This window comes from Equus asinus, chromosome 5 (genome assembly GCF_041296235.1).
Source record: "Equus asinus isolate D_3611 breed Donkey chromosome 5, EquAss-T2T_v2, whole genome shotgun sequence".
NCBI classification, from domain to species: Eukaryota; Metazoa; Chordata; class Mammalia; order Perissodactyla; family Equidae; genus Equus; species Equus asinus.
Genome location: NC_091794.1, coordinates 23384602 through 23399719, shown reverse-complemented (window position 1 = coordinate 23399719; position 15118 = coordinate 23384602). Strand labels below are relative to the sequence as shown.

At 35.3% G+C, this 15118-nt stretch overlaps 1 protein-coding gene across 4 annotated transcripts in view; it reads right to left on the bottom strand.

The window, feature by feature from the left end:
• Positions 1–15118, bottom strand: part of SLC49A4 (solute carrier family 49 member 4) — a 105437-nt gene that overhangs the window by 65198 nt on the left and 25121 nt on the right. For all 4 annotated transcript variants that reach the window (XM_070508985.1, XM_070508986.1, XM_070508987.1 and 1 more), the window contains exons 3-5: positions 14641–14906; positions 10870–10999; positions 4967–5075 (exon numbers count right to left, since the gene is read on the bottom strand). In XM_070508985.1, coding sequence (XP_070365086.1) covers positions 4967–5075; positions 10870–10999; positions 14641–14906 — 505 coding nt within the window. The remainder of the gene's footprint in view (positions 1–4966; positions 5076–10869; positions 11000–14640; positions 14907–15118) is intronic.

Here is a 15118-nt window from a genome sequence, read left to right as displayed (position 1 = left end):
TCTAAATGCATATTAACTGTGTAAACAATAATAATAATTTATTCACAGTGTAAAATATATGACAATAATAGAACAAAAGATGGAGAGGGTTAAACGGAGTTGAAGGGTTCTAAGGAACCTGGACTGTCCTGCGAGAGGTGAAGGTTCTAATTTATAATAGACGCTGATAAGTCAAGAGTGCATTCTGTACTTTCTAGGGAAACCATTAAATAGTAAAAAAGACTAGAACTATCAAGCTATTAGAAGCGGGGAAATAGAATAATAAAAAGTACTTAATCCAGAAGAAGGTAAGAAAAAAGGTAAAAGGATAGACTAGACTGAACAAAATGAAAACCAATAGTAAGATGGCAGATCTAGACCCAAATTTATCAATAATTACATTAAGTGTAAATGAACTAAGTATTCCAATTAAAATTCAAGGATTATCAGACTGGATTAAAGAAAAAAATTATATGCTGCCTACAAGAGATGTACCTTAATAAAGTCTGAAAGTGAAAAAAAGTAAAAAGATATACCATGCAAGCACTAACCAAGAGAAGGCTGGTGTAACTAAGCTTTAAGACAAAAAGCATCATTAGAAATAAATAATACTTCAAATGGATGAAAAGGTTCAATCTACTGGTCAGATACTACATTCCTAGATTTATGTGTACCTAATTACATAGTCTTAAAATATATAAAGCAATATTGACATAAATAAAAGGGGGAAATAGACAAACTCATAATAATTGTGCAAGATTTTAACACACTTCTCTCAGTAACTGATAGAACAAGCAGATGAAAATGAGCAAAGATATAGCAGATGTGAACACACACAATTAACAGAATTGATTTAATGGACATATATAAAACACTACACCCAAGAATTACAGAATATAGTTGACCATATATCAGGTCAAGAAATTTGAAAATACTGAAATCACAGAGTATGTCCTATGACCACATTTATGCATTTAGGGATTATGCAATTCCTAATAATTAGTTAGGAATTAAAAAAAAAAGAACTAGAGAATCTTCAATAGTGTGCAGATTAAGAAATGTCCTTCCAAATAACACATGGTTCAAAGAGGAAATCACTATGGAAACTAGAAAATATTCTAAATTGAATAATAATGAAAATCCTACTTAACAAAACCTATGGAATGCAGCCAAAGCTGTGTTTGAAAGGAAATATATAGCCATAAATTGCATATATTAGAAAAGAAAAGCTAAAAATCAAGGACCTAAGCATTCATATCAAAAGTTAGAAAGAGGAGAGCAAAGCAACTTCCCTCAAAAAAAACAGGAGAATAGAAAAATAGAAAGACAAAATCAGAAATCAATGAAATAAAAATAAGTTCATTTAAAAAGCCACTGGTGAATTATTCAAGGAAAAAAATAAGAGAGAATATATACCCAATCAATATCTGGAACGATACAACAACTTATCTTGGAGACTTAAAATCATAAGATGATACTGTGAAGAACTTCTTACCAATAAATTTGAATGAGATGAAACGAACAAATTCTAGAATGGTACAATTTATCAAAATTGACACAAGAATAAATACAAAATCTGAATAATTTTATACCTAGTAAAGAAATTGAATCCATATTAAAAATCTTTTCACAAAGGAAATCAGATGCCTTCATTAATGAATTCTACCAAATATTTAGTGAAAAAACAAAAGCTCCAAACCACCAAACTTACAGACAAATTCTTCTGATAATAGAAAAGGAGGAAACCTTTGCTAAGCTGTATTTTGAGATTAACAAAACCTGGATACTAAAATTGAAAGGATACGACAAGAAAGAAAAATTACAGTCCAATCTCATTCATGAACATAACTGCAAAAAAATCCTAAAAAATACGAGCAAACTGAATCCAGTGATATATAAAAAGTATAATAAATCACTGACAAATTGCATTTAGTATAGGAATGCGAGGTGGCTTAACATTTAATAATCAATAAATGTAATTTGCCACATTAGTAGTTTAAAAAAGAAAAATTATACAATTATCTCAATGATGAATTTTATTAAATGTGTTTTCCTCCATCTATTTGTCATTAGTCACATTTGATCTGAGTATATATGTAGAGAGGTCAAAGTATCTACGGATAAACTAATACAATAAATGAATTTAACAAGTTGCTGGATACAAGATCAGCCGTATTTCAATTACTCGCAAAAATCAACTATACTTCTATATGCCAGCCAAGAGAAAATAAAATTTTAAAAGTTTTATTTTATTTTTAAAATTTTATTTTATATATAATATAAATATGAATATATTTATATTTTTTTATATTTTATTTTATAACCAATTACAATAGCTTCAAAAAGTATCAAATACCTGGGAATAAATCTAACAAATATATAGAAAGCATCTTCGCAGATAATTATAAAGCATTATTCAGAGACATTAAGACCTAAGTAAATAAAGAGAAATACAATGACTGTGGTTTGGAAGACCTAATATTAGAAAGAAGCTAATTCTCAAACTGATACAGATTCAAAAAAATTCAAATGAAAATCCCAGTAAAGGGGAATATTTATTCTATCAATACCAAAAATTACTATGACACTAGAGTAGTTAAGACTATTTGGTATTGGGACAAAGACACACAAAGGGACTAGAGGAAAAAAAGTAGTTTAGAAACACATCTATCCACGTAAGGGCACTTCATTATGACAAAGACGACATTAGAGAACAACGGGAAAAGCACGACCTTTTCAAAATTTGATACTAGTTTAATGGATATCTATATGAGAAAAAAGAAACTTAACCCCTACCTTATAACAAGCACAAAGTTCAATTATAGGTTTAAATGTGACAGAAATAATGACAAAGCTTCTAGAACAGCACTGTCCAACAGAACTTTCTGTGATGATGGAAACGTTCTATATCTGCACTGTTCAATATGGTAGCCGTAAGTCACAAGTGGCTAGTGTCATTGAAAAAGTGACTTTTTAATTTTAATTTTCTTTCAACTAATTCCGATTTCAAACTAAATAGCTACATGTGGCTAGTGGCTACTGTACTGGACAACCAAGTTCTACAAGATAACACAGGGCAATATTGTACGAACTTGGAGCAAGCAAAGATTTCTCTTTCTCTCCTTTGCATTATAGTCTCTGCTAAATCCAACATCTGACTATCTCTCAGTTGGTTTCTATTGACTACTGTTTTTTTTAATATGGGTCACACGTTCCTGTTTCTCTGTACGTCTAATTTTTTCTTTTTAATTGTTTATGTCGTGGATGATACAATATAGAGATCCTGGATTCTTTTATCTCTCTCTAAAATGGTTGATTTCTGTGTTAGCAGGCAGTTCAATTCCTCACTGATCACCCTGAACTTGAGTATGCTTGATTTTATGCTTTATTAGGGCAGATAAGCTGAAACCAACGTGTTTCCCCAGCCCCTCTCATTTGATAGGACGCAATCTCTAAATTGTCTCCTCTGCAGATTTTGGTCAGGGCTTGGTTCATGGTCCGTCTTACTCTATCCAGGGCAGGGTCCTTGATTCTAAAGTTTGGCCTTTTTGGTGTCTCAGAGTGTTAATGAGCTCTTACCACTTTGGCTGAGCTAGAACTCCAAGAACCCTCTGCTCACCCTCTACTGTATTTGTTCTGCTTTCAACCCCATAGTAGTCTCTCTGTGCAGCCTGTGGTAGCTCTGCCCTTTACATGTGCAGTCCATTTCTCAGCCAAGACTTGCTGGAGACCCCAAACAGTCCTCTGGGGAGTCCCCTTCTGCACAGCTCTCTTCTTTATAAATCAGTAAGAAAAAGGCAGCCCAAGAGTAGATAAGAGACTTGAACAGGTACATCACAAAAAAGGATATTCAAATACCCAACAAATACTTAAAAAAAATATCACTACGGTGGCATACAACTGCCCAGCCATCAGCATGTCTAAATTTGAAAAGACTAATATTGCCAAGTGCTGGTAATGATGTGGAGCAATGTACTGCTGGTGGGACTGTAAACTGATAGAGCTACATCAAGAAAGTCTGGCATCATCCATCAAACTAGTCATCCACTATCACCAGCAATTCCATTCCTAGCTACACATCTAACAGAAAGGTGTACAGAGGTGCATCAGGAAACATGTGAGAACATTCGTGCAGCACTGTTTGTGACAGTCAAAAACTATAAACCCAAATATTCATCAAAAGCAGAGTGGACAGGAGGCTGGCCCTGTGGCCAAGTGGTTAAGTTCGCGCGCTCCACTTTGGCAGCCCAGGGTTTCGCCGGTTCGGATCCTGGGCTCGGACATGACACCACTTGTCAGGCCATGTTGAGGCGGTGTCCCACATGCCACAACTAGAAGGACCCACAACTAAAATATACTGGGAGGATTTGGGGAGAAAAAGAAAAAAAAAAGATTGGCAACAGTTGTTAGCTCAGGTGCCAATCTTTAAAAAAAGAAAAAAAAAAGCAGAGTGGACAAATTGTTGTTCATTCATACAACGGAATATCATCCCAGTGGGCTGGATTTCTCCCAATTACCTTCCAAATCTGTCTACCCCTTTCTACCAAGCTACTTGGAAGCAAGGAGAAGGAATGGATGGCATCAAGCACACAGGTGAAATGGTTATTTTTAAAGAAATGAGACACATTTATCCTGAGACTGGAGAAAAAGTGAGAAATTAGATGCATATACTTGACAGGAGCTTAATCTTCTTTATGAAGTATGAAGCAAGGATAAAGGATGGAGTCAACAAAACTAAGATTTTCCTCCTTTATTTTTTGGTTTATTAGCATCATTAATAACACCCAAAGAAATGTGAAATTCATGGCTGTTAACAAAATCCAGGAAGAAAAATCAATATTGTTTATAACCATTTCATAAGCATCTTGCTTTTGCAACAATGGTCTAGGATAACATTTTACTCAGGCCTTGAAACTAAATGTAGACAACATTAATAATTTAAATGAACTAAAAATACTTACAACATATTAGGAAATAAAATGCTTACTTGGCTGACATGCACTGGTGTTAAAATTAAGTCCAGAACTCCAGACCAGCCAGCAAATACACCAAGTGGTATGGCATATGCTAAAGCAATCATCAAAAATCTCAAATTGCTGTAAAAGAGAAGTAAAAGAAAATATTACTACAGATTCAAAATCTAGAATTTAAACTCTTACTCATGAAAAATGTAAGTCATTTGGAAACCAGAACACCAGAATCAGAAATAGAAAATATTTGTCAGTTTGTTAATAAGTTCAAAGTTCTTTGAATTTTTTACTTTTATACAAGGAACATTTTTTGTTCATATTGTGTAAAATTGTCAACGTTTATTATATAGATGAATTACCAACATTATTTCATAGAATGAGTAGGTAGTTCAGTTAAAAAAAGCTCTTATTTGAAAAGACAAATTACTGTTTCTCCTTATGAACAAGGTAGAGGGAAAAAAACAAAGATTAAAAAGAAATATATAATTTGCTAGTTTTATTATTTTCAAAGAATAGTTTTAATTTTTGTCTTATTATTATTAAAGTTTCTAATAATAAAAAATGTTAATGGGCAATACAATTCAAATGGCTCAAAACCAAAAAGGTATAAAAATATGGGAAAATGTCTCCCTGTTACCCCTATACCCTTCTTCCCACAATTACCAATGTTATCACACTCTTGGGTAACGTCCCAGAAATATTTCAAAAAATATAAGCCAATACAAATATATATATATTCTTTCCCCAATCTTTTTACATAAATGTTAGCGTATTACAACCATTTACTGAACTTTACTTTTTTTAACTTAATAAGTCTTAGAGCTCTTCCACAGTCAGTACATATAGAGCTTCCTCATTCTTTTTTATAACTGCATAGTATTCCATTATGTTAGTATATCAATTTATTTAACCAGCCCCTACTGAGATATATATATATGTAGAATTTTATCCCTTTGCTCTCACAGTCATTTCACATGTGTACTAGCAAACTTGGAGAATCGATTTCTTGAAGTGTAACTGCCATGTCAAAGTGTATGTGTATCTGTAACTGCAAGAGATAATGCCAACTCCCCTCTATAGAAATTGTACATCCACATACCTATCAAAATGGCTAAAATAAAAACATAGTAATAACACCAAAGTCTAGTGAGGATGCACAGAAACTGGATGACAGGTATATCGTTCACGGTAACAAAAAAGGTACAGCTACTCTGGAAGACAGTTTGGCAGTTTAAAAAAAAAAGCTAAATATACAACTACATAGAATCTAGCAACTGTACTCCTGGGCACTGATCGCAGAGAACTGAAACATGTTCACACAGAACCTGTATACAAATGTTTATAGCAGCTGTATTTGTAATCGCCAAAAAAACCCGTAGAAACAATGCAGATGTCCTTCAACAGCTGAATGGTTAAACAAATTGTGTACACCCATACCATGGAATATTACTCAGCAATCTAAAAGAGTAACTACTGACACACAAAACAACCTGGATGACTCTCCAGAGAATTATGTTCAGTGAAAAAAGCCAATCCTCAAATTTTATGTACTCTATGATTCCATTTATATAAGATTCTTGAAGAGGCAACATTACAGTAATGGAGAACAGATGAGTGGAGTGGGAGGGAAGTGGGTGTGGCTATAAAAAGGCATCAGGAGAGATCCTTGTGATGCTGGAAATGTTCTGTATCTTGATTGAATCAATGTCAATTTTCTGGTTGTGCTATATAGTTTTGTAAGGTGTTACCATTTGGGGAAACTCGGTAAAGAGTCCATGTTATCTCTCTGTATTATTTCTTACAACTGCATGTGAATCTACACTTATCTCAAAATAAAAAGTTTAATTTAAAAAATATCATAAAAATTGGGGCTGGCCCCATGGCTGAGTGGTTAAGTTCGCGTGCTCTGCTGCAGGCGGACCAGTGTTTCGTTGGTTCAAATCCTGGGCACGGACATGGCACTGCTCATCAAACCACGCTGAGGCAGCATCCCACATGCCATAACTAGAAGGACCCACAACGAAGAATATACAACTATGTACCGGGGGGCTTTGGGGAGAAAAAGGAAAAAAGTAAAATCTTAAAAAAAAAAAAAGGAATAAAAATCACATACCATTCACACCAGCTATTTAAAAATTTTAAACTGTAAAGTATCTGGGAATAAACCAGGAAGGCCCAAGATCTTTATGGGGTCAGAGGGGGTAGCAACCTTTAATCTAATTAAGGGCATAGAATATGATCTAAAGAGATGGAGAGACAGTCCATGCTGTCAATTCACCCCAAATTAATCTACAAATTCAATGCAATCACAATTAAAATTCCAGTCAAATTTTTTAGAAACTCAAGAAATATGCTCTAAAGTTCACACAGAAGAACAGAAGTCCTTGGAAAGCTAACTCATCTTTTAAAAAAAAATCAAAAAGGAGGCCCTGGTCCTATCAGATATTAAGACAAACTGTATGGCCAGAGTAATAAAAATAGTTTGGGACTGTCTCAAGAACAAAGAGAACAATGGAGGAGAATAGAGAACTAAGACATGGAAACAATACACAATAACGGTGGCACTACGAGTCAAAGGCTAAGGCTTGTTTCGTACGTGGCGCTGGATCATTAGTTATCACCACATACTAAGGTGGATTCCAGGTGACTGAAAACCTAAACGTGGAAAACAAAACCAGAAAGTTCATAATTAAGGAATCCATGGACAAAATAGGTAGGCAGATGACAGACTGGGAATAAATATCTGAAATTTTTTAATATACAAGGAACTTATATCTAGAATATGTAAATCATGAAGAAAAAGATAGCAACCACCATTAAGAAACGGGGAGAAGCTACGAGGAGGAATTTACAGTAGATGAAACCTATGAGGCAAACAATCACATAATTAGAGACAAACTTCTTAATAACCAGAAAATGCAGATTAAGCTAAAGATATATTAGTTTATACCTATTAGACTGGAAAAATTAGAAAGAAGGATAATGCCAAGTTTGGTGGGCATACAGGAAAATGGGCACTGCTGATGTAAGTACAGATAAGTGCAGGCATTTTTGAGAGCAATCTGGCAACAGTTGGCAAATTAAGCCTAAAATATCTTATGACCCAGCAATCCTACTGTGGGGTATGTTTTCCAAAGAAATTCTCAGGTCTACAGTAATGTGTATGAGGATGTCACTGTAGTAGTATTTGTGGTGGCAATGAATTGGAGGCAATTTGGGTATGCAGTGGGAGTGGGTAGATACAATGTGATGGTTTTATACCAGAGAGCACACAGAAGTAGATGTACACATGGCAACAGGGATGCAGCTTGAAAACAGTGCTAATATCACAAAATGAGAGCTATCCAGATAGCACGTGCCTCCTTATGGAGTAAGGTAGCATCACTGATGAAGCAGTCTTCTAAAGCCAAAACAAAAACCTAAATCAGATCATAGCTCTGGCTAAGAATTTACAGGAAATACAAGGACAGAGGAACATGGGAAATGACACCACAAGGAGGCAATCAACAAAATCCAGACAACGGGGACAAAAGAGCAGAGTCGTCAACAAACAAATTATGAGAAAAAAAGAGAGAGATGGAAAGGAAACCTATAGATTATAAGGCATTTGAATCAATTGCAATGTAGGGACCTAATGTGGATCCTTATTTGAACAAATTGTTAAAAAAACATTTATGAGACAACTGGAAATTTAAATATCGATTTGATATTAGCCAACTATTGTTAAAGAGATTTTAAGGGTAATAATGGTACTATATTTGTTTTAAAAAGTCCCTATGTTTTTAACACATATTATACAGATTGAAATATTTATTGATAAACTTATTTGTCATCTGAGAATTTGCTTAATGACTCCAGAAGGGGAGATGTGAGTGGAACAGACATGAAACAATACTGGCTATAAATTGATAATTGCTGATATTGGGTTATGGGGATATGGAGGTTATACTATTCTACCTTTGTACATTACTGTAACTTTCCAAAATGAAAAGTTATATATAAAAAAAAAAACCCACATAGTGTTTAGTGAAAAAAGTCAAACATAATGAGATACATAATAGGCTATCATTTAAATAAATTAAACATAGATGGTACAAAGCAATACACATATTGCAAAAGCACAGAGACAAAGAGATACACATTAAAACGCATTTGAGAGGCGGTCTGGGTAGGGGGAGGGGAATGGAAGTGGGAAATATAAATAAAAGAATCAATGAAAAAATAAAAGAATAAATATGTCCATGTGTCCTGAAGTAAGGAACGTGTTCAACTCAACTCTCTACTCTTGAAGTCTAAAAGGCAAAAACCACCAGCACTATCATCTAACATTAAACCAATATTTAAAGGCAGAGAGAGGTTTACATTAGGCCACACAGGTTAAATGCATATTAGGAGATGGGACTCATATGGATATAACTGTAGTGGGAACTCTGGAGCATAACCATTGAGGGGGTTTTTTTGCCCATCAAAAAAAAAACAGGCAATTTTTTTTTTGCTGAGCTTATAACTTTGGCCAGCTATCAAACAGTTTGGATTCCTGTACAAAAAAGAAAACCATTTTTAGATGGAGACATGGTAAAAGAAATTGTTATTTCATCTATGGAAATTTTGTTAAAAATTATGAAGAAAAGACTAAAAAAAAAGTGAGAGAGCTTCAATTAAGGCCCAAACAATTGCCTGGAGAACATAAGACCTTACAAACAATATCAAAGATGTGTTGATTCAAAGTTTCAAAATTGAAAAGTTGATCCAAAATTGAAAAATCGCAAGTACTTATTTTTAACTTTAGATAAGTAGTGTAATATGGGAGACACTGCTCAATGAAAACTTTTTCAGCTGTAAACTTAATGAAATCTAAATGCACATCAAGTATTTACTTCTAATGAAAGCTCAGCATCTGAATTGAGATGTGTAACCGTAAAATACACATTGGATTTCCAAAGATTTTATAGAAACAAAAGAACGTAAAATATCTCAATAATTTTGCATACTGATTACATGTTAAAAGTAATACTTTAGATATAGTGGGTTAAATGAAATATGTTACTAAAATTAGTTTTATCTGTTTGTATTTCCTTTTTTCAATGAGGCTACTAGAAAATTCAAAATTACTTATGTGGCTCACATTATATTCCTGTTGGACAATATTACTACAGAGGATACAAACACACAGTTCTTGACCACAAGGAACTCACCATCCGTGGGAGAGCAAGACTAGAAGAGACAAAATCAACTGGAGACAGTCGCCAATGAATCAATAAAAACTCATCACAACTAACTGGGAAAAAAAATTCAAAAGAAGTTCTAGCGGCCCAACTACAAATCATAATCAACAGCAATGGTCTATATAACCCAGGAATCACATTCAGTGCTGGGGCATTGCAGCCTTCCAGGGTAGAATTTAATCTAATTCCACTTAAGTTATACCAATGAAATATAATAAAATATTAAGTTTCTCAAAGTATCATCCCACTGGAGGCACATGATTTTAGGTGATATGTAAATAAACATTATTTATTTTATTTGCTTTGTATTGACTAGCATTTATTTTAATGTGTATTAAAAATACATAAGGAACAAAAAGCATATGCATATTAGGAAAAATATAATAAACACCTACAACCCATGATTTCACAGACACTATTACGTGATACGTGTCCTTATAAAAGACTTGATTTTTAAAATACTAAGTAAATAATAGTATAGGTGGCAGGTAGAGAAGGCAAAAATTATAGAGGTTTTTGTTTTGCGTGATTTTTTAAGATAGATTTCCGATAGGAAGTCCCTCTGAAATATTTAACCGGTATTTTATCAATTATTTACAACCTGATGAATCGGTTGCTGAAATATTACTATCTTCAATAAATGTGGAATTATCTTGAAGGTGCTCGTTAAAACGACTCTGATTCTAGGTACTGACCTCAGTAATCTACAGAAGCTCCGCCGGTAACTCAGCCGCTGGCTGGCCGCAGCGACACTGGGAGGAAGGGGCGGCCGGGGCGGGAAATAGGCTAGAGTTGCAGAAAATAGTAAGCAGACAACTCCAAATTCTGGGGAAAAAAAAAAAAAAAGTAAAACGTTCACCAGGCAACACAAAAAGTTTCAATATTTCAAGCATTTATCTAACAAATATTTATTGAGCATTAGCTGAGCTCTAGGCATATAAAGATAAGTAGAATACAGTACCAAGCTGAGACAGCTCAGCCTTGTGAGAAAGACGGATGTGTAAAGATAGAAATTTCAAGGGGTCGTAGGTAAGAAGTCATGCTAGAAGCAAAGAAGTATGGTGGTACTGTGGTATACTCCACAGACAAAAAGGTTGAGGCAGTAAACAAATGTAAACAGATGGAGAAAATGAATTAAAAACCCATAGCACTGTACTGTAAGAGGGATTCTGAAACAGGTCTAGGAGGACTGTCTGGTAAGCATGGTCCTCAGAAGTACTCAGAATATGACTGGGAAACTTGTTCACTGCTAGTGTATAGAAATACAAGTGATTTTTATATATTAATCTTGCATCCTAAATTTGTTTTTTTAGGATGAACTTGTTCACTTTGGCTGAACTTGTTTTTCAGATCTAATAATTTTTTTAGCGGATTTCAGAGGATTTTCTATATTCAAGATCATGCCATTTTCAATTGAGATGGTTGTACTTCTTCCTTTCCAATCTGGATGCCTTTCATTTCTTTTTCTTGCTCAGTGGTCCTGATTAGAACCTCCAGCATAATGTTAAACAGACATGGCAAAAGTGGACATCCTTGTCTTGTTCCTGATCTTAAGGGGGAATGCATTGTCTTTGACCATTAAATATGATCTTATCTGTGGGTTTTTCATAGAAGCCCTTTATTGGGTTGAGTGTTTTTATCTTGGAAAGGTGTTGGATTGGTTAAATGCTTTTTTTTACCTATTAAGATGATGACATAGCTTTTCTCCTTTATTCTACTGAAATGGCTACTACATTAATTGAATTTTGACTGTTAAACCAATCTTGCATTCCAGGAATAAGTCCCATTTGGTCATGGTGCATAACCCTTTTTATATGTTGCCAGATTTGGTTTGCTAGTATTTTGTTCAGGATTTGTGGGTCTATATTCATAAGAAATATTGATCTACAGTTTATTTTTCTTATGCTATCTTTGTCTGGAATAAGTTAGTTTAAGAGTCTTTAATCTTTTAAGGTAGCAATTCTAGCAAAATATTTTTAATGGAATAAAGGGTCAAGGGACAATACTTTAGGAAGGCAGATTGGCAAATACGCAAGCACTGAAGCAATAACTGGGAAGCTTTGAGTGGGGGCTTCTGCTTGACTGCATGGGAACCATGAGCCAGAAGGATGCAGAGCATGAATACATGCCCAGTAGTGCCTAAAATCCAGTCATCTAAAAGACACAAACATTGCTTACGTTTTCAATAAAAAGAATGACATGACCAAAATAAAGTTTAAAATTTGTTTCACCTGCTTTCAGTTTTATTTACTTATTTTTACATTTTAATTTTTTTCTTTAAAAGGAGTGAGTTGTCTACAGTGGGTTAAATGCTTTATATACTGTCACCACCTCTGCTTTCACTTTTATTTCCTCCAAATTATATTTTGAAATGTAAATCTCGCACTCTCTAGTGTAGAATCCTTCAGAGTGTGGCCTTTGCCTACAGCATGGTGAACTTCACACCCCTTGGTCCTGTTTGGATGGCTTGCATGGCCTGGCTGACCTCTCTAGCTTCATCTAGCACTGCTCCCACCAGATCTAAGCCACTCTGCACTTTCAGTTGCTTAAATGCACCAGGCTCTCTCCCCTGACTGGCCTTCTCCTCCACGGCTCTCTTTCTAGTATATATTTCCTCCTGCTCACTGTATTTGGCTAACTCTCTCTCATCCCTCTGGTTCCAACTTAGATGCTGCATGGCCAGGAAGCTCAACTTGACCTTCAAGTTCTGGGTTAGGTGTCCCTCCTGTGAGCTCTCGGAGCAACTGTGGGCCTTTGGTTATAGCACTTTTCCCTCCCTTCTACAATTGTCTGCCTGTCTGTATTCTTCAGGATGCTAAGTTCTGTAAGGGCAGGAACCATGTCTACTTCAGTGCCTAGCACAGTGACAGATATATAGGAGCTCAAAATATATTTGCTAAATTAATAAGTGAATAAACGAATTAATGCAAAATTCATGATAATCTGGTCCCTTATCTTTCCAGCCTCATTTTCTGCCACTTGCTACCTATACCCAAATGCACACATTTACACTACTGTAGCCACAGCAGATTACGTAAAGTTCCCTGGACAGACTGAGCTCTCTCATACCTTCTTTGCCTTTGCAGTTGTTGTTCCTTCTGTACAGAATACCCTAACTCACTTGAACACTCAGTGAACTCCTATGAAAGTCTTGATTTTGTTTAATTATCACATTCTTGGTGACGCCTTCCCCGACTCCTCAACTTCTCTCCAAACCCAGGCCAGTCAGGCCTCTCAAGCTCTGTACATCTCTATTTGTATTATAATTGTCTCATCAGTCATCTTACTAATTCCCAGTGGTTTGCACAGTACTTGGTATACAGTAAACACTTATAAGAAGTTTCTGAATGCAGAAAGAAATACAGTCATACATCACTTAACAACAGGGAAATGTTCTGAGAAATGGGTCGTTAGACAATTTTGTTGTTGGGCGAACATCAGAGGGTGTACCTACACAAACTTAGATGGTATAGCCTACTACACACCTAGGCTGTATGGTACTAATCTTACAGGGCCAGTGTCATAGATGTGGTCCACTGTTGACTGAGACGTCATTATGTGGCACATGATTGTAATGAACAGGCATATGGGCAGAAGGGATATATTCAAGGACATCTGTAGGGGACTGTAATATAAAAGTTGACTAGGACTCGACCCTAGAAATAAAGAGAAAGGGTGCAAGAGAATGTTTTGGTGAGGTCAATATCCTTGATTAATATACTAAACATACAGACAGTAGGAAATGAAGAGAAGAATAAACTGTGGGTGACCCAAGTTTATAAGGTTAGAGAACATGGCCAATGATGGGGAAAGTGCAAGGGAGAAAATGGGCTTAACACCTACTAACAGATGATTAACAAATGTTTACTGTTGATCATGATGTTTAGTCTCATACACTGATAAGATTTCTAGAAAAGACACTACACAATGTGCTACACAGTGCTTAACTGTAAGTGGATGGGAAAAGTAAAATTAAGAAATAACCTTCTGTGTAGCAATAATACATTTTAAACTTAATAACTCCCTAGAAAGGGTACACTTATTTACTTACTTACTTATCCATTTATTTATTTATTGGCAATTGTAGCGCTATTTCTTATTACCTAGGAAGATGAGGAACACTATTACTGAAGTTGGTAAGAGTCCAGGCTATCTCACAAGACTGATTTTGCTAAAACATAGAAAACCATTACACACGTTTAGGAAAGATTTCACTACGAAAAGACTTTCGAGCTGGCCCCTGGAAAATGCGCAAATTTTGCAGGTGAAGAGGGACAGTGTCTTAGAAAAGGGTAACTTTCAAATCGGCATCTCCATATTATATGACAAGGAAAGCTCACATATGCATATACATGTGTTAGTCTGCTTAAGTATTTCCTAAGAAGTGATCTGGTACACAAAATTAGAGGGAAGATGACTGGGATAAAAGATAAAGTGTAACAGGAAGAAAATAAATTTCAAAATACCTGCATATAATACGGTCTCTATGCGATCTTTAATGTGGGCCCTGCTATTCTCTGAAGCAAAAAGAGGCGATGTCCCATTGGGAGCTGGAACAACAAGTGGTCCAACTAAAAATGCACAGGCTCCACCAAGATAACTGAGCATTGATGCGATCGCCGTGGCAGTAGCCCGTTCATCTGCAGAAAACCACGTTGTGGACAGGAAAGGAGCTGCATTCATTACAGTTGGACCTGCCAATCCATTTAACAGCTGTCCTCCATGGATTAGTCTAGAATTAAAAAAATTAAAAGGCTGTCAGGCACATGAAGCGAGGATTTCTGAACAAAAAGAAGTTAGCCAAACAGCAGTTTAGTTCTAGCAATAAGTATACACAGCCGAAGGAATATGACACATCTGAAAGGTAAAGTGTGTTGACTCTCTGTGAGGAAGATCAAACACAGTAATGGTTTCCCTTGTTCATCTCACAAATATTCACTGAAG